The 20,233-nt window shown below is 39.5% G+C and overlaps 1 protein-coding gene across 2 annotated transcripts in view; it reads left to right on the top strand.

The window, feature by feature from the left end:
- Nucleotides 1-20,233, top strand: part of ATP8A2 (ATPase phospholipid transporting 8A2) — a 281,480-nt gene that overhangs the window by 131,818 nt on the left and 129,429 nt on the right. For both annotated transcript variants that reach the window (XM_042839218.1, XM_042839220.1), the window contains exons 26-27: nucleotides 7,986-8,169; nucleotides 12,134-12,244. In XM_042839218.1, the coding sequence (XP_042695152.1) occupies nucleotides 7,986-8,169; nucleotides 12,134-12,244 (295 nt within the window). The remainder of the gene's footprint in view (nucleotides 1-7,985; nucleotides 8,170-12,133; nucleotides 12,245-20,233) is intronic.

Here is a 20,233-nt window from a genome sequence, read left to right on the forward strand (position 1 = left end):
CCCCCCAAATGTCTAGGGTTTAGGGACTCAACCCTTTTTTTCTTCTTAGAGACCAGGCTCTAGGGAAGGGTGGGAAACACCTTGGCCTCGAACCCTGTCATGAAAAGAATGTGGAGGGGGCTCACCTGCCTTCACTGGTACAACAGCATTCTGACTGCTGGGCTGTGCTGATAGTTCTCAAATGGAAAATGTCCCTTTTTTACAGATAGGTGGCACTTTCGTGGTGGTTAATGACCCTTCAGCATGACATATTGATTGTTGCAGGGTAAGATAACTTCCCTGGGACTGCCTATTTCAAGAGCCTGCTGTTCAGATCGCCTGTGCCTTTGGGAAGTAATTCCCAGTTGCAAGTCAATCTCTTATATGTGTTTTCATTTTAAATTCCAGGAGTTATTTCTTCAGAGGGGGGAGGAAAATGAGTCATACAGAGTTACTAGTGCTCCAAATGAAGAAATACACCTGTCAGTGCTTGGAACGCTGAAATAGCTAACTGTCTCCAGTCTGTTAGCTATGTCTCACTCCGTCTTCCTCCCCTGCAAGTGCTTCTTGGGTGTGAGGTTGGTCCTGCAGTGGTAGCACTGCCTGGAGCTGCTGCACTTGGCATCGTGGAGCTACAACGCTGCCCGCGCTGTGCTCAGTGCTGCCAGGGGCTCTCGTGGTGCCAGGGGCAACGCTCAGAGGGGAGCTTGTGATTCCATGTTGGCCTCTCTCCATGGCTGAAGGGCCAATTAGTCGCCACGGGTGGCCCTTGTCACCTAATTTCACCAAGTGTTACAAAATTCAGTAAGCAGCTGTGCTGTGAGACGTGTGTGCTCTCTCTTTGTGCATGTGCTGAAGGTTATGAAGGCAGAACTCGATGTGCTTCAGATTGACAGGTTTTTGCTCTGTCATTAGGAAAAGAGAGGTTTCTCTGCTGCATGTGAACTGCTCAGCCTGATTAGCATGGAAATGAAAGTGCCTTAATCAGCTTGGGGTGAGAAAAGCTCAAAATTAATTTGATACATTAGTTTCACTTTAAAAATGCATTATAACTGTTGCCACTAGCGACCATTATAGTTAAAAATGCAAAGCAGTCTCCCATTCAACTCCACGTTTGTGCTAACTCATCACTTTCCAAATGATTCATTTCCCAAAGTAGGTTTTTTTCTTGTTTTATCTTCACCCTGTATGTAAAGCAGGCTGCGAGAATGGCAATCCAGAGAAAGAGGTAGAGGGATATCAAAGGGGACAAAGATGCTGACTTGAAACTTAACCCTGCATTCGCTCTGGCACTGTGCATCGTGTCATGCTGCTAAATAAGTGAATCCAGCTTATGGAGATTATTTCGTAGTCCTTGCCCTGTGGAGATCACTTCTGTGGCAACTGAGTGATGAATGGATTGTGGGGATAATGGAATGCAGGTGGGGAATTCTCTAATGATAGTAAAAAGAAAGAAACAAACAAACAAAAAAACCCCCGCCATGTATGCATTTAAAAAGAATATCCTTAATTTTGTGATGAAAAGGTAATAAATGAATTAGTGGGGTTCCTGCACCTCAGTCACACACAGAAGACTGTAATTCAGTGGCTTTGTAACTACAAAGATAACCTTGTATTTCAGATAGATAGATAGATAGGATGAGAGATAATGGCCTCAAGTTGTGCTGGGGGAAATTCAGGTTAGATATTAGGAAAAATTTCATCTCAGAGAGTGGTGAGGCAGTGGCACAGGCTGCCCAGGGAGGTGGTGGAGTTGCTGTCTCTGGTGGTGTTCAAGAACCGTGTGGGTTGTAGCACTGAGGAGTGGGGTCAGTGGGCATGATGAGCTGACGGTTGGACTGGATGATCTAAAAGGTCTTTTCCAACCTTTATGATTCTGATCCTATGTTATTGAGCAGAAATTTCTATTAGACCTAAAGTAAAGCAGAAAGAACTACCTATTATTTTGAGAAGAACAGCAAAGTATTCTATGAGGATGTACATGGGTGGGGGGAGTAGGGGGTTGATACAGAGCCTCTCTCAGCATTGGAAATCCTGTCCTGGATAACCTGAGATTCTGAGTTAATACATTGTTCAAAAAGTAGGCATGTGATCAGCGTATCAGGTTAAAAAACCGAAGTAAGACTTCTTTGTGATTACAATAAGATGCAAAGAGACTCGTGATGAGGAAAACAGGATGTAAACCTTTTTCTTTTTTTTTTGATGTTTGAAAATAATCTTCAAGTCAGTCTGATTGAGTTGTGCCAGTGAGGCGGTTTGGAGGATGACCTGCTCGGTAGCAGTGGCTACAATGTGCAGAAGTGTGCTCGCAGCTGGCAAGTGTGATGAAGCTGTGGTTGTTTCTACTGAAGCTGGTAGAGCTTTGATAAGACTTTAAGTTGTCTGTGCTCAGAAGGGATGGGATCAGGAGAATAGTGTGGCAAGAGCTGGGGCACAGTCAAGAAATGGGAATTGTAAGAAAAGGGAAGGAGGACACTGTAGATCAGTTTATTCAGCAGCAGTGGAGAGGGAGGGAGGAGGTGTTTCAACTCCCATAAAAGCTTGTGCACCTGGGCAGTATTTAACACTGCTGTAAGATCAGATGGCCTTCATTTTGTCTGATGCAGGCATCTCTGTGTGAGCTTTTCTCTTTCAGACCCTTCACAGTGCTGTAGGGAGGAAGGGGAATTTTTAAGAGGAGGGGAACTCTACCATTACATATCTAAAACAGGACATGTGGATTGCACTCCAGAAGTGCCAGTGTCTCTCCATGGACTATAAAAGTCCTGTGCAGTGATTAGCAGATAGAGATGTCTCCTTTGGAAACACTAACAGCTTTAGAGACAGCACTAAGTGAGCTGACGGATAGTTCATAAAAAAGCACCAAAGGAATCTATCTGACTAGAGACGTAAGTGCTGTTCCAGAGCCAGTCCCTGTGAAATCTAGTTGTCAGCAGGCAGAGCACATTTGGATCACTCTGTAAATGAAAAGCACTCAATGTAATGCTTTTTAGTCAACGTGTGTGAGTGCTTTTGTTCATTACCCTTCTGCACAGATTTCTCTATCGCTATAGGTTAGAGCAAGTTGCCTCACAGCATCACAGACGTAATTCAAAACCATCCCTTCTTTGGATGACACGTGGTTGAAATCTGCACACTGGCGTGTGTCAGAAGAAATGGATATCTAATTAAAAGCTGCTAAACATGATGTCATGGCAACATTCCTTACTTGCAGTGGTGCATTAATTTACCATGCTTCTCTTTCAGAGGATCAGTGCATATGCTTAAATGTCAATATTATTGATAGCTCTCAGCTTTTTCTGGGCTGTCTCCCTTCTCTGCCTATACTGAAGATGAGGTCACTGAGCATTTTGAAGTAATAGTGCATTTTATGATAGAACAGGGTAAAATCATGTTCAGTGTCATGAAGGTAGGCTCTTAAGAGCCTCTTGTGTTGCATTAATGAAGCATTTCAAGGAAGCAGAATATCAAATTAATGTTTCATGTTGAAGACATTGATGTCTGTGTTAAATCCCGTTACAGCATGGAAGCAGGAGGACTTAGTACTTGAAACAGCTTCCTTCTGTCTTCCTTATTCTTTCACAAATCAAGTTTAAGCAATGGTAAGAATATTTTAAAAGAATATATTTCATTGAATTAGGGGTGGGAGACATATGCAGTTTGCAACAGAACTGCTCCAGTCTCCTTGGTCTAAAAAAAAACAATGCATAAAGGGAGAGTAGAGCGTAGATAACCAGCATCAAGCTGTGCCTTGCTTGGGTGTGGAGGGGTTTGTGGGGCTGCTGGCCCTGCAAGTACAGGAGGGAGATGACCTTGTAATGCAGTTTTATTATAAGGTGATCTCTTATAAATTACCTGATCTTGTTCTATATTGATCATGTCTGTCTTATGTACTGTTGACTTCAGCAGGACCTCATCTTCAATTGGTCCTTCAGACTTGAATGCGATAAACAAAAGCCCATTGGTACTAAAATATTGCACTTATATTTCCCATCTGTGGTTTCTCTGTACACTTTGAGGCATCTGCATTAAGGGCTTTTGTAAATAGCACTTCTCACAGTTGCCATCAATTGCTCTTACATACCTATAACTATCCAGTAAGTGCAGATGTGCAGAGACTGAGTTAAGAAGCTCTTTCTCACTTCCCATCAGCAGCAGTACCGTGTGGAGCATGGAGCTGACCTGTGTGACAGAGGGCTGGTTGTGCTGACTGGGTCCTGCCCATTGCATTTGTAGCTGTATGGACTTTGGGAATAAGAGAAATACATCCCTTGACAGATTGCAAAAAGTGGACTAATAGAATTAAAGATTAAATGGAATTAATGAATTTAAAGCAGGTGCAGTACATTAAAAAAATTAGTTAAAACTCTCCTGTATTACTTTGCTTGTTAAAATAGATATTTAGTGCTTTCTTTTTACTTGTCAGTTTTTAGAAATATTGTTTCTAAACAAAATATTTTATGTTTACTTTTGAAAATATTATTACTTTACTTTTTTTGATTTATCTTTCATTGATAGGAATTGATGAGCTTCTTTGATTGTCCCTGAAGTACTCCTGGTTTAAAAAAAATATAGATCTTGAAAATTCTTAACCCTTGCTAGAATTCTCTTTTTGAAGAACTAAAGCAAAGCTGAGCAAACCTTCTGGCAAAATGCTGAGTAGATTTTTTTTTTCTGAATAGGCTAGAAAATATATCGGGTAAGATGTTTGCTCACAGAGGCAGGGAGGCAGTGGCACAGTGTTGGTTTTAAAGCTGCTGAGAGCTCCTCTGCAGAAGTCAGGAAAGCCACCTCCAGTGTGCTCTGTGGGCACCGGTGTTATCACTGCTCTCTGTGGTACAGGAGCGCTTAACTTGAAAACTTGAATTTCACATTCTTGCACAGTTCCCTTATGGATATAAGTGACACGAGGTTAACTAGTTCCATATCTTTCTGAGGGCCCCAGGTTCTGGGCTGTGCTTCTCCCCCAGCTCCTTCCCAAGGCACAATGCTTTGTGTCCTCATTGCTTTCACCCATCCCACAGCGGGGGAAGTAACGTGACATCAAGGTGTCTGTCATCTCACTCGGGATGCAAACTGCTTTCTGTAGTAATCTGTTAAAGATATGACCAAGCAGGTTTGAGACTGAGGAGAACCTTCCATTTTCCATACCAGCTGTTACTTTTTCAAGAGCACGCTCACAAGTGTGCTTTCCTGCTCCTGTAAGCCTGGTATCTGAACTCTGACTTCTTTTCCCAGCAACATGCTTAAAAGAGAGAACTGGTCTAGGCTAAGTTGATTATCTTCGTTTTGAAAGTAGAGACAATAAAAATAATTTATGCATAAATACTCGCAGTGAATGCCTTTGAGTTTCACTTCAGATACACTGTGAGACATTGCTGGATGGCTGGGTAATGCATGAGTAAACAGAAGATTGTGATGCAGCTGATGTTTTGCTCACATCTTAATTCTTATTTGGGTATATATCAAGGCAAGGCTTACATCCCGACATTGCTGCCGTAAGCTCTGCAGTGAAAGACAGGGATGTTCCACCAAAAGGATAATTACCAATAGTTGCATGTTGCTGCAATTTTTTTCTCCAAAGTAGTTGGCTCTTTCCTTGCGCTTTTTACTTTGAACTTACTCATTTGTCCAAGAATCTTTGTGAACTTGGCTTTTCCTCCTCCTCTTCCATGATACCACCTGAGGGAAGCTTCAGGTTAATCGTGTCCTGCGCTATAATCTTCCTCTTATTCATGTAGGCTGCCTATCAAATGTGGGAAATGAACTGCAGCTCTGATCATCTGGCTAAAGGGGATTAATGTCATCCAGGGCAGCACTGGTACCAAACAGATTACCAGGAGCAGAAGGGGCCTGGGAGCAGAAAGTGAGTTGGGAGGGGTGTAAACCCCCGAGGAAATGAGCAGCCATCTCTGTTCACAACTTTTGTAGTTATACTTTGTGCAGCAAAGTACGTTCCCAGGAGGGTGACGGTGTACTTGATATGGAGGGGAGAGAACCAAGAAGATTCTTGTTAGCACGAGTTCAATTAAAATAAATGACTGCAATCAGGTAACTCTTTGTGCTAAAGTCTTATTTTAGATTTCATCTTAAACAGAATGAAGAAAGACTTTTGGTGTTTAAAGCATGTTCCTAGTTTTTACTATGGCTCCTTTAGTTGCCTTTTTTACTTGGTATATTGAAGTTGTTAGTCTTTAACTGGGTGTTACCTAACTGTGATTGTAGAGCTTCGTTTGATGTAGAGGGTAAAAAGCATGCTCTGTATGCATTAGGTAACAGTTCACAAATTTATTTATATGTGGGCATTCAGTTTGTTTGACAATTAATGAGTATTTCTGTCACCTTACAACTGAAAACTAAATGAATGCAAACTGGCCTTGTTCTTGTCCGGAGAAGAGAAGGCTCAGGGGAGATGCAGCTATAGCTTTATATATATAGAGAGAGAGAGACCTTATTGCTCTCTACAACTGCCTGAAAAGAGGCTGTGGTGAGGTGGGGGTTGGCCTCTCGTCCTGGGTAACAGTGATAGGATGAGAGGGAATGGGCTCAGGTTGCACCAGGGGAGGTTCAGGTTGGATATTAGGAAATATCTCAGAAAGAGTGGTGAGGCATTGGAATGGGCTGCCCAGGAAGGTGGTGGAGTCACAGTCCTTGGAGGAGTTTAAGGAAAGGGGAGATGTTGTACGTAGGGACATGGTTTGGTGGCAGTAGTGCTGGTAGGTGGCCAGTTGGACTTGGTGATCTTAGAGGTCCTTTCCAACCTTAATGATTCTGTGATTCTGTGAAAGCTGTGCAAGTTGCTCTCAAGGGATCTGGACTCTGAAAAAAATGCTGTATGAAAAGCCTCCATTTTCCCAATTCCCCAGGCTCTCCATTCTCTCCCATTTTCACAGTAAAGCTTTCAGGTATCAGTTACATTCATTTTGTTCAATGCTATGTGGGGTGACTTGAGATGTGGAAAGTTATGTCTAAGGCATTATTTGAGGGAATAAAAAATAATTTGGAATTTTAACTGAAACTGATGGGGAAAGGGATTAAAGTTGTTTGTACAGATGGGCTTAGAATGGAAATATTTAATCTACATGTAGGTATTTCCAGAATACCTCATATGATTTGGTAACCTGATCCACCTTTTTCATAGAAAAAAACGCATTTCGGATGTCTCATCTAATTTAGTGACCTAGTCCTGCTTATTTTTCCACTTCCCTGGTTTAGGCACCATTGAATTCCATGAATTTTTATCAAACTGAAACTGATTTAAAAATGAGAGAAGGGTCACATTAATGTGACTGCTGAAAATCCCCATGAGAGTAATACCTGGTAGTAGTCAGGTGTTTGATGGTTTGTTTTTGTATTCAGTTGGTTTTTGAATTGGAATTAACATCATCACTGAAGCCTGATAGCACCAGCATGGAGGACATATGGAAAATCTATGGGAAATCAGAGAGAAAGCTTTTTTTTTTTTTTTTTTTTTTTTTTGATACAAAGTGAGTAGTCAGGGCAAAAAAGTGGGTTTGCAAGAGGGAAAATAAGCTGAAAAAAGGAATAAGGTAAGCCTACAGCATCTTTTCTCAGTGACTGAAAACACTTCAGATGGATTTATTTATGGTCTTCCTTCTTTTGAATGGAGGTGCTCTACTGATCTGTAAGCTGTGGGTGCCGGAAAGGAAAATCCCTTCTCCAGTGTTCCCACTATGATGCCATTGATTTACACCAAAGTGCCTCTGATGGCACTGGGGGATGGAAGAAAAGCTTGATAATTTCATGTCTGCTAGGTCTTATTTTAATCATTACTTTCTCATATTTTATGCAAATGCAAAATTATTTTTAAAGCTGCTTTCTCTTTCTAAATGGTTTGGCACAGGTTCTGAAGCTTAGTTGTTAAATAAGGAAACTTTCCAGCAACTACCCTTTGATTATTTCTAAATGTAGGTGACAGCTGTCCTTTTGGAAAAGGCATGTAACTCAGCATGTGAGAAACTGACACATTTTTGTTTCCTTTTCAGAGTATCTCCTCTACAGAAGTCTGAAATAGTAGACATGGTAAAGAAACACGTGCATGCCATAACACTTGCCATTGGGGATGGTGCCAACGACGTGGGAATGATCCAGACCGCTCATGTTGGAGTAGGGATCAGTGGCAACGAGGGCATGCAGGCAACCAATTGCTCGGATTATGCCATTGCACAGGTCAGAGGCAAAAAAAATCCAATTGCCAAGTCCTATGTCAGAGACCCCACTATGTAGTGCTCGATGTCTTCTCTTAGCCTTAGATCTAAGAGAATCTCAGATCATTTCCTTTTTCAAGGCAGTATCTAAAACAGATACCTGTGATACGGTTTTGGAATCCATTGTTTTGATTTCTGTGCTCTTCATAGCAAAGCTCTGTCTTCCCTGGAAGCTTCAGTTTCCTTCTGCTGGCCGTGTAATGGCTTGGCTCTTCAATAATCAGAGAAAGGCACTTTGTGATGCTTAAGCTGACATGCTTTAAGTGCAACTTATCTCTCGTGAAAGTCCTTCTCCCTTACTATGAACAGGCATTACAAACAGGTGTGTAAGAGTGTGACTGTTTGGAAATTCTTATTTTGAGGTCATGTTCTCCTTTTATATTCCTTCCACCCCCGTGACATATCCAAGAATTGCTCATAGTCCTGAAGAGTTGGGCAGTGTTTTCATTTGAGGTATGTTATTTTGAACACGATTTGGGTGAGTGCTCCCAAACAGTCCTATGAAATTCAACCCTGATTACTTAAGCTAAAGAGGAAAGTAGAAGAACTTTTTTTGTTTAATTGAAGGAACTGAGCTGTGGGATTATATAAAGCTAAGTAAGGAAGGAGGTACTTCAGTAGACAGACATTTTCTGAATACTGTTTACAGTTCAGGTTCCTTGTGGTGTTTTTGAGACTGATCACAGGGCAAGAATGAATGAGAGCTGGCAAGAAGCAGAGATGATCCACTGACACTTAAGTAATCTCTGTGCATCAGCTGCTGTTCCCACCTGCTGGAGTATAGCAGATTTGTTCTACCAAATGACACGAAATGTTACTTTTTTCTGGTAGTTTCAGTAGAAGGTGAGGTTTTAAAAAGGTGTAATAATAATGATATTATTTAGACAGATAACTGTTTAATGTGCCAACTGTGCTGTGAAGCCAAGTGGCATCCTTGTATTGCTGCTGTATAGCCTTTTGTAGTCAGATGAAGCACCATGCATTCCAGGTTTGAATGACTAAGACCTTCTGAATTTATTAAGAAAATGTCAAGCTGTTTCACCAATGGCTTTTTCCATAATAAACAGTGTATAAAATTATAGAAACTGCCATAGGAAGTCTTTGGTATCTTGCAATGATTCTTCTTCTGGCTTCTGTAGGTTATACATTGCTTCTGCTACATAACTTAATTGAATGCTCATTACCTACATTTCCCCAGAACACTGATTGCTTCTATTTTAATAAGTAAGCATAAGCAGTGAGAGTTTTGTCCATGAAGGGGCAAATAGCAAGTCCTACACAAAGCTTGATTTCTTTTGCGTTGGTGGCAGCAACATTAAATCTTAAATCTTCACGTTCACATGTTGCTTCTAAATTATCAAAAAGAAAACGCATGTCTTTAGACTTAATGTTAAAATTAGGGAAATTGGTTGTTTTAAATTGTTTGGAAATTGTTTTTGTTTTAAATTCCAGTCAGGGAGTTAATGACAATAGCAATGAATCTTCTTAGTTCCATGTGAAACAGAAGCTGGTCATGCAAGCACAGAGTTTAAACTTTCAAAAAATTAGTGAAATACTATGGAACTGTATTTTTTTGATTATTTAAGAAAGGTTTATGTTAGAAAAGATGTCAAAGAATCCCTGTTACAGAGGACCAGTAGTGTGAGGTTATGTTTCAAAAAAATGTTCAAAAGAAAAACTTGATCTCTGTGGGGTATATTTCTTTCAGTGAAGACATACAACTCCCACTGAAGTGTTACTGTGTGTGCATGCCTTGAAGGCAGAGCATGTTCTTATTGAGTAATTTAAAACGACCGCTCTAATGTAGCATCTCATGTTCAAATGAGATTTCAAATACAGTGGTGCCAGAAGTAGGCACTTATGGAAGTGAAAGTCTCAATATAAACTCGTTCAGGATTCCAGGGGGAATTAAAGCATAAACCAAACAAAAATAAAAAGGCAACTTACGTCTGATTCTGCTCCAAATAACTTCCACAGGTACAGGGAGCATCTGCTGGAATCATCCTTTCCCCTTTAAATGATCTTGCACCAGTGATCCATGTTTAGAGAATTCCCAAACCAAACGACCTAACTGCTAGAGAGACTTAGAGAGCAGTAGAATTTAAAAACTTTTTCCCCAGTAAAAAGCTTCATCATGTTAATCCTGAGAGCTTCTGGTGTCTGGAGGACTTTACCTTTTCTGAACTAGAGCAACTTCCTCCTTAGACAAGTGTTCATGTCTCTGTTAAAAACCCATGCATGTAGCAGTGCCCAAACAAATGCAATATCTCAGAAGGGCTCTATCACCCATGGTCACTCAAGTGTGCCAGTAGTTGTGCATTTACATCGTTCCGGCGATCAGCATCAAAAATTTAATGCCTTGCTACATCTTAATAGTACTTCTTATCACTGCAAACAGGCTTGGAATGGTTATATTTAGGTCACTAATGTCTCTCACTGTGCAATGGAGTGGATTCATTTTTGTGACAACAGAGGTTAAAGAGCAGTTAATGGTAGGATTTGTCCAACCTGGAGTTGCAGAAGGAGCCACATCTGAGACAGTCACTCTTCAGATTCAGCAGAGAGGGAATATTTTAGGGTGCATCCAACTCTCTGTTCTCTGCAGGAGGTGTTGGGGGCCACTTGTCAGGATGTGATGGGGATCTTCCCATCATTGCTGATGTTTTGTCATGTAGTTTTGAGGAATAAAGCTACAAAAATGCCACAGATTAACTGAGGCAGTAGATGACTCATATATTACCTGCTCCCTTCTAAATGTCCTACTTTCAGTCCTGATTCTGGCTGAACCACGAAGCTTCTTTCACTTTTATTTTCTCTCCTCCTTTCTTGCTGGCATATCCTAAAAAATCCACGTTGCTGATGCGTGTCAGAAAGGTTGTTCTTAGAGGATTTGTGGTTCAGTGATTTCTGTGCTGGAAATCATGGGAGCAGAGTTCTCTCATGACAGTTCTAATTCATTACTGCAGATTTCAAACTCTCAAGTAAGTTTTTGAAATGACTGAGCTGGAATCTACTTTTAAGAAGTCAGTCTTTACTATCAAGTTTCTCCATTGAAAAGGAAGCAAAGCAAGTAGTGTTCTTGCCTTTATGTCCAAAAACCCTTCAGGTTCACACGTGCTGAACTGTAAATGAAGTTCCCAGTTTGATCACTCTATAGCTGGACAAAAGAGGAGAGCTGAAGCCATTAAAAAAGTTCACTGACAAAGCCAAGACGAGATATTACCCATTTCTAAGCTGCATTGGTAGACTACTTCTATATTTAAAAAAAAACCAAAAACAACAACAAACCATATGTGGTTTCCACTAGTGTTGCTAGGTATCCATTTTTACAATCCCTAGATTCATTTACTTCTCTTTTTGGGCTCCTTCTTGATATAGAGCATCTAAAATGGCTCATAACATGATTGCATACATTTAGTGGGCTGGTAATGTAAGTGTTCATGCTTTATAAAAGATTGCATGCATCTGCTTTCTTCTTGTTTACATTTTATTTCAACTCACGACAGTTCTAGTGATGAGATTATTAATTTTGCACAGAAAAAAGAGATGTTCCTGAGCGTTGTAAGCCCTGAAACAGAGAAATCTTTGACCATGTAATTAAGAGTTTACATTTATTTTTAATCTACAAGGCAAATGTTAGCCTTGTCAGATTTCACTACCAGGGTAGTGGTACTAATGGAAGGCTTTATGCTGCTTAAAGACAACATACGTTGTGTTTCTTAGATTTTGTTGTCAGGAAAGACCTTCAGTAAATATTAAGTTTTAGGGCATACATTTTATATATGTGTGCTGCTGAAATATTCAGATATTGCACTTCAGCAGTTTTCATATCTGATCTGAGGCTTTTTTGATGTGGGAGAATTCACTCTAATTTTTTTTATTAAGCAGTTCTTCATATGTGTATAAACTTGTTTTCTCTGTTTCAGTTTTCCTACTTGGAGAAGCTGTTGTTGGTCCATGGAGCTTGGAGTTACAATCGAGTTACCAAGTGCATTCTCTACTGCTTCTACAAGAATGTGGTTTTGTATATTATTGAGGTAGGAGTAACAAAAGGGATGGGCTTTAAAGGTACTTACTCCTCAATTATTTTTTTTTTCTAAAAGGAAAAACTGAGATGAGTTGGCTTTGGTTATTTAAAAGAGCAGGCATTTTTTTCTGTTGCCCATTTACAAACTGTTGCGTTGCCTTGTAGTACCAGTGAAATTATAAAATTAAGCAGGTCATTCGATTTAGTATCAAACTGCTTGTATTTTGTAAAATTCACTGCCTGAAGAAGTCAAGTAACCAAACTGGGTTTTGAAGAAGGTTGAATAATACTATGAAATCAACACAATGTGTCTTAGATAGGAGCGTGATCTCATGCTTCAGGTGACAGTCTAAATTTAAGAAGGTCCAGGAAGGGATCTTTCTTATTGTTCCTAGTTGCCTATTCAGATACAAGAGGAATTTGAACTCAGTGGGTTGGTCGCTTGGTCTGAAAAAGCGAATTCTACATTTTTTGTGGAATTTTTGTTTCGTATTTCCATATGTGTATATGTTCATTTCTCTATGTCTACAATTAAGCAGTCATGAATGAGGTTAATAGTTAGAAAATTAGAACACTTATAACTAGGCAACCAGCCTAATATTTTAGCAGATGGTAAGTAATGTTTTACCATTCAGTGAATCATATTGTGATCAGTGTGTGAATATCCAGCTCCCTCAGGGTCAGTCATCTTTTATGCATGGTGTTAGGCTCTTAGAGTGCAGATATTCTAACTCATGTAATTTTTCCTCTGTTAACTATTTCTGAATTAGCTTTAACCTTGTTTTTTAAAATTTCAGTGTAGATTAAAGCATGCTGTCAAAATAATGACAGTGTATTGTTGTGGTGGGTGAGCACAGGATGGTTGTCAGATATACAATAGTTTTAGATTTGTATAATAATGCAAGAAGTCCATTTTTCTATATTGTAAGAATCCAGTCCTTGTTTGTATTCCACTTCTTTAGCCTGTTTTTCTGCCAGACTTAAATCTTCATTCCTCCTGAAATCTCACAAGTGTGTTCTTGTCCTACTGAGGAGGCCACTTTCACAGTCTGAGGCAATTTTATCATGCTTATATTTATAATTAAGATTTTATTTATGCTTCGCTTTCTGAAATGGTCCTTAATTTGATTTTGGCTGATCACAAGTTATGCTTTTTAGTAGTGGCTTTTAAGCGTTATTGGAGATGAGAGTGATATTCATTATTGTGAAGGAGAAATACAAAGTACTTGTCTAGAGGGGCTTTTACTGTGTCCTGTGGAAAATAGTATTTTCCTGAATTGTTCAGGGAATGCTTAGTAGCTTCATGATTGTCATTTTTCTTCTAAAATTCTTTTCTCATTTGGAAAAGTGTTTTTGAAAATCCTGCTTCTCAAATACTACATTTGCTGCTGAACTTTCAGCGGAGAGCTAAATTACATTCTGCCCTGTGAGAAGCTGGGCAAGAGGTTGAAGAGAGGTGAAAGCCTCTGGGACTTCCAACCTGAGGTAGCTTAATCATCTCTCTGTGGGGAGGCATTTTATTAGATGTTGCTATATGATGCATAAAATGCAAGTCTGCTCTGAGGATGTAAGGTCAGGTGTTCCTGCTCTGTGCTGTCTTAGACTGTGTTCAGTTCTTCTGTATGCTGTGCTGAGGGACATGAGCTTTTGGCTCTACTGGCTTTCCTGAGTAAGAGTGGGAATCAGTTTCTTCCAATACTGCAGAAGTGCAGCTGGCTTCAGACCCATGCCTTGCTAACTCCTCTGTGTGTGCAAGTTGGGAGCAAGTTTAGGCTTATGGGAGATGGAGCAAAAGAAAGATGAAATCTCTACACCCACAGTGGTGGGAAGAGCTCAGTTTGTAGTTTCTATGGTGAGTTTCTTTCCTTAGTGTCTTTGAGAAACTTTGCCTCCAAAACCAAATATAACTAGCCAAACTGACTGCAAACTGAAGAGACCCCGGTTTGGGAATGCTGCAGGTCTGAGAGGGATGAAAGAAGAGGCCTCTAATTCTCCTTTTAGCTTTACCTTTAAGAAAGCTGAGTTATTTTGTATTTCTGCCGTGAGGCTCTGAAGCACTGATCAATTTGTGGTATGAAAGAAGCTCCTCAAGGGAATCCATTCTTCAGCTAGAGATAACAGTGCTTCGGTGCCCAGTGCTACTGCCCTGCTGCTAGTGCATGTTTTATGTTCCTGATTGCTCCCCAGTACTCTGGACAAGCTCAGTATTTACCCGAACTTCCTGCTTGGATGTGTGATGTACAGGGAATATTCTTTTAGCATTATAATGAGATGGGGATTTGGACTTGCACTACATTCTAACTTGATCTTCTAAAGGATTGCAGAGTAAATATTTATAAAGTTGAATCAAAAAGCACATCGGTCAATATGACAGACTGTCAGTTATACCTTTGTTACTGTGTCTGCTTTATTTCAATGAAGCTTTAACACCTGAGGAATAACAGTAATAAGACTTATGTAAATGAACTTTGCAGCAATGATGCACTGGGGCTTCATCATAACTTTTTTATCCTGAGACTTTGTAAGTGTCATAGAGAGAAATGGTACTCAGACTTCAGCACACGGAATATCTGGACACAGAAGTTGGAGAGGCATGTGTAAAAGAATAAATTAAACTTGAGTTAATTAACCAGTGACAACACTTGAAAATACCATGAGAATACCTCCTTTCTTGACATCTCAAGTTTGGTGTACTAGCAGTTAGAAGTGCTACACTTAGAAGTGCATCTTGATACCAAACACTCTCATACCACGAGAACCTAAACTGTGGCAACTGATTTTGTGATTTTCCCTTTAGTTTCTGGGAAAAGTGGTAGTTAAAATAAAGAGTTTGGGATTTGGTGGAAAGTGTGTTCAAGTAACTGTGATCATGGGCTTCACTGTTCAGTGATGCTCCCAGGTTGAAGCTGACTTTTACCTTCCTGCAGTGGCTGATCCTTGTAGAAGACGCTTGGGTCCTGTAAACTATGTTTGATTTCAGCTGCCTTACCAATGACTAACATGTATCTGCATAGGGATTTCACACAGCTAGAGAGCTAATAACGGAAGACAGGCCTCATGGCCTGATTATTACAGAGAAAATGAAAGAAATATTGCATTTTCTCTGGTTTAAAATGAGATCTTCCTACTTTTGACTTTAAAAAAGAATTAAAGGTGAATTTTGAATCTTTTGAAGTAGTTAACAGTCAGATTGGAGAATTTGGTCTAGCATAACATCTGGAAACTTGGTATTGCCCTACTCCTTGTGATCTAATTTCTCTTCCCCTTTGCTTTTCTTCATTGGTGCACTCCAACTGACGCTCTGACTTTGCTTTTAAAAAGTATAAAACTCAATAATACAAATCTAAACAAGAAAACAGGTCCTGGAAACCAAAATTCTTTAGTTGCGATTTCTTGTTCATGCTGGATGTCTTGAATATGATGATTACAGGGGTGCTGTCCTCACCCTCAGAAATTAATCTATTTAGAAAGTTACTAAGATGACTACAGGGGTAAAATGTCAATACAAAGCCCTCTTTTTAGTTTCCTTATATTGCTAGAGCAGTATGCACTAAAAACTGTTGGATTACCTTAAACAGAAGATCAACTACAAGGTTATGGCTTTTTAGGACTTGACAGACAAATGCCTGTGCATCATTACATAGCACCATCTCATAGAATTACTTCTGTAGCTGGCTTTAAACTGAGTAGTAAAACAAAAGATCTGTTTCACATCTGCTGAGCAGATATATTTCACTGGAGATGATATAAAATTGTCCTGATGACATCAAAACTTTGAAATATAGCTGATTTTGAATGTAAAAGAATACAGGAATGTTGCTTTCATATCATGCTTGGAGGAGTAGAAATACAGCAAAATCAAAGGTGATATCAGTAATAGCAGGCAAGAGTTCAAGGCATTTGGGAATGGTTCTGGGGAAGCAGTAGCATGGAAGATATCTTGTGTGATGCTCAACTAGAACAGAAGCAGAAGTGAATGGAAAGAGAGGGGGAGTGTATAGCACGTGTAACTTGCAGCTGCATTATTTTCTCCTCTGCCTTAAGTATCCAGAGATATTTGTAAGCCTGGATCTGAACACCATTTCTTTATGCAGGTTGAGAGTGAAAGCCTTAACCTACACCAGAGCAGTGTTAAACAAGATAAACCATAGAATCATCGTATTATAGAATCATAGAATGACCTGGGTTGAAAAGGACCACAATGATCATCGAGTTTCAACCCCCCTGCTGCGTGCAGGGTCACCAACCACCAGACCAGGCTGCCCAGAGCCACATCCAGCCTGGAACATCTAATGATACTAAAGGACAAAATGATAGGATTATTGTTCCTAATTTAGAGCTGTTTTCAAATCTTATTAAATTCCAAGTAAACGCAATGCTTTGATAGGCAAACGTTCAAAAAAGCAGGAATGTCACAAGTGCAACACAGTCTGACTGTGATGAATGTGAAGGGCTCCGTGTGTTCTTGGTGGTCTCCACTCAGACTTGCTGATAGCACAAGCCATGAAAGTGCACATGAAATGTTCCTACATGAGATCTTTTCTTCTTGCTGTGTGAGACTTGTTTTTCTTTTTTTATGCTTTCCTGTCAAACAGATTTGTTTAAAAATGCAGAAAGTAGGCATGGGAGTTCTTTCTTGTCCTGTTACCAAAATGGCATGCAGAAATTGGTCTGTCTGACATGATACTAAAAAGCATGCAGCTCTGAATGTGTGCTTATTCCCTGATATGTATGATCAGACTTGTACTTAAATCACCGTGCCTTCTGTTTCCAATCGGCTGTGCATCTCTGAGGTATAACTAGACAACAGAAAACCTGAAGCCTGGGGATTGTTGGAGTGAGTTGAGGACTGGAGTGCAATAACTGTTGTCATAAAAAGCAACTTTGTAAAAAGATAACAGAACAATATTTTTTCCCCCAGTGTTAGGCTAAGATTGAGAACATCTGGCTGTAAAATTCCTGAGCAGGGGTAACAGTAATACAGGCAACTAGTTGTCTTGTCATGCTTACAGATTCAAATTATTCAGTCGCATGTTGAAATACTATGGTAGGTACTTGATGCTCCTTACTTCTTTGTGCTTACACTAGCTTGGTCCAGTAGACTTATAGCAATTCTGTATCATGAAACAAAGCAGAAATGTGTGCCATTTCTGTTTGTGTAGCGACCTGAAAATTCATCTTTTTAACTTCTCATCATACCCCTGGTCACTAGATTACTATGGACAGGTCTTTCAGATGCACAAAAGGTGGGATTCAACGTCCTGAAGGTAGGTTGCAGGTGCTTAGGAGAAAACCTCTGTAATGTCCATTGAGTTGGCATTTATGGGTTGCTCAGTGGTTGCAGGGAGCAGTGTAGGACTGTCAGATGAGCTACAAGATTTCCACCTCTCTGGAACGGAAGCATTACTGTGTTAGCATGTATAGACAGCTAGGCAACTAAACCCTAGCAGAAAGAGAGGTCTCTTTTTGTTCTTCTTGTTCATTTGATTTTTGAAGCCTTAAATAAATAAATAAATAACAGGAATCCAAATCTTCCAACTTGAGCAATGGCAATCAGTTTAAGAGATGCAGAAAACTTGTGGAAGTTGTGGGAAGTGCAAGGGTAGGCACAATGTGAGAAGCAGTATATGTGTATGATACTCAGCACTGTCCCTCTTCATAATTTTAAGAAAAACTAGCCTTATATGCTCATTTTTTTCTTGCACTGTTTCAGACTTAACATACAGCTTTAATGCACAGAAGCAGAAAACCTAGGGCAACACAGGACATTACCCCCTTTCCACCCCCAAAAGGACTCATCATAGGCCCCAGTTCAATAAAGCATTCTTTAGTAACAGTAGTTCCAGAAAGCAGATCTTGGAAATAGCCTGCCAAACTTGTAGAAATATCATAAAATACAGTTGGAACCTAATCCAGAATTATGCAAATATACATGTGTTTATTTTTCTGTTTAAAAATACATCCTAATTCCTTCTTGGTTGTTCTACAGCTCATAGTTTATACTGCTGCCGTTGACAGTTTATTCCCTATTTCAACCCCCCGTTGTGTGAAGAAGTTGTCAGAATTGCTTATAGGCTGGTCTCATCAACTTTAATCCACGATTGACTTCTTGGATTTTGGATTCCTAATTGAGTATGTTAATCCCAAGAGTTTCCAAGGAATCAGTCACAAAGATAAATCGATGCTAATTTTCCTTTCTTTTTTAGTAATATATACTGCACAGAGAATCATTACAGAGCAGTCAATCTTTATTGAAAACAAAATTGACTTAACTAATAAATGGCTGGTTTAGAATTTTCTTTCAAACATACCCAAAAGTGATTGAATCAGTATTCTAGCATTAACCTTTTTTTTTTTTTTTTTTTTTTTTTTTAAAACAACCGCTTGGGCGGAACCACAAAAAAAAAAAATTTATGTATTTTTTTAAGATTTAGAATATCATAACAAATAAGTGTGGCTCCTTAGCTTGGTCTCAGACTCTCTTAGGTAGAAGGTTCAATACATGGCGCCATAGAGTACTGCAAGAAGAGATCTTCTGGGATGTTATTTGTTGGGCAGGTAATACATTCAGAGCTACCAGATCCATTCTTTGTGTAAATTTGTACACGTGAGAGAGAAGATGCATAGCAATTTTTTTTCCTCAAAAGGTTTTGCCTAATTTGATTTGAAAACATTCTTTTTTTTTTTTTTTTATCTGGGGGATTAAAGCAGTAATAATGCTGTTCTCTGAATTTGTGGCCAATAAATGTGAAACAATAACATCCTCCTGAGCACTGTGTTCATCAAAACTGTAATTCTGTCATCAATAAATGTTTTTCCAGTTTAACATTCTTACCAGTGAAAGCAAGGTATTGTTAGGACATCATGTCATAAAGCCCAGATAACCAAAATGCATGGAAGATTTCAAGAGGGAAGTTAAAGCTGTAGAAAGGTTGGTGATTTAATAAATAAATAACTGAAAGTAGTCTGTATGTCAGAGAATCACAGGGGTTGGAAGGGACCTCAGGAGATCAATGAGTCCATTCCCCTTGCTAAAGCAGGCTCCCTACAGTACATCACACAGGTAAGTGTCCAGATAGGTCTTGAATATCTCTACAGAAAGAGACTGTACAACCTTCCTGCACAGCCTGTTCCAGTGCTCCATCACCCTTACTGTAAAGTTCTTCTGCATGACAGTGCAGAACTTCCTACATTCAAGTTTTACGCCATTGCTCCTTGTCCTATCACTGCACGTCACTGACAAGAGCCTGGCTTCATCCATTTCCCTCCCAGCTCCTTTCAGATTTTTATTAATTTTAATCAGATCCCCTCTCAGTCTTCTTTTCCCCAAGATGAGCAGACCCAGGTTACTCAGCCTTTCCTTATACAGGAGATGCTCCAGACCCTTTATCATTTTTGTGGCCCTCCACTGGACTCCTTCTAGTAGATTCCTGCCTTTTTTGACCTGTGGAAACAAGAACTGGACATAAATATTTGGAAAATGCAAACCTAGCCAGCCAGGACAATTCAGTGCATGTGTCATGACTTGTGAGTAAAAAGATGGCTGAACTGTAAATTGATAGCAAAATTTTAGAGGGCAAATAAGCCCTGTGAGGAAATAACTTGTGCTCAGTGTGTTCAAGTTGATATTAGCAATGTATGATATGGTAGAGGTTAATTCTGAGAAAGCTATTTTAAAATCCAATACCATATCACTATCTATAAAACTGTGTATATTTAAAATATATATATCTAAGTATTATTTTTATATCTAAGTATACATAAAAGTAAAATACAGCTTATTATAAATATATCTTGGGCTTGTGCTGGTTTTCTTTATATCTGGCCTTTATCCCTATAAATAGAATTCCTTTAGGGGAGACATTCTTGATTTATGTGGGAATAACTAATAGCAAAGTAAAGTTCTGTACATTTTTTTTTATTATTTGTGAAGTTTTATTTTACTTTCTACTGGTCTAAAGCCATAGGCTGGAATGGGGAAAGTGCAAGGTTTTCTTCT

This window comes from Centrocercus urophasianus, unplaced genomic scaffold (genome assembly GCF_019232065.1).
Source record: "Centrocercus urophasianus isolate 14NV4802_14NV808 unplaced genomic scaffold, USGS_Curo_1.0 seq_9, whole genome shotgun sequence".
NCBI classification, from domain to species: Eukaryota; Metazoa; Chordata; class Aves; order Galliformes; family Phasianidae; genus Centrocercus; species Centrocercus urophasianus.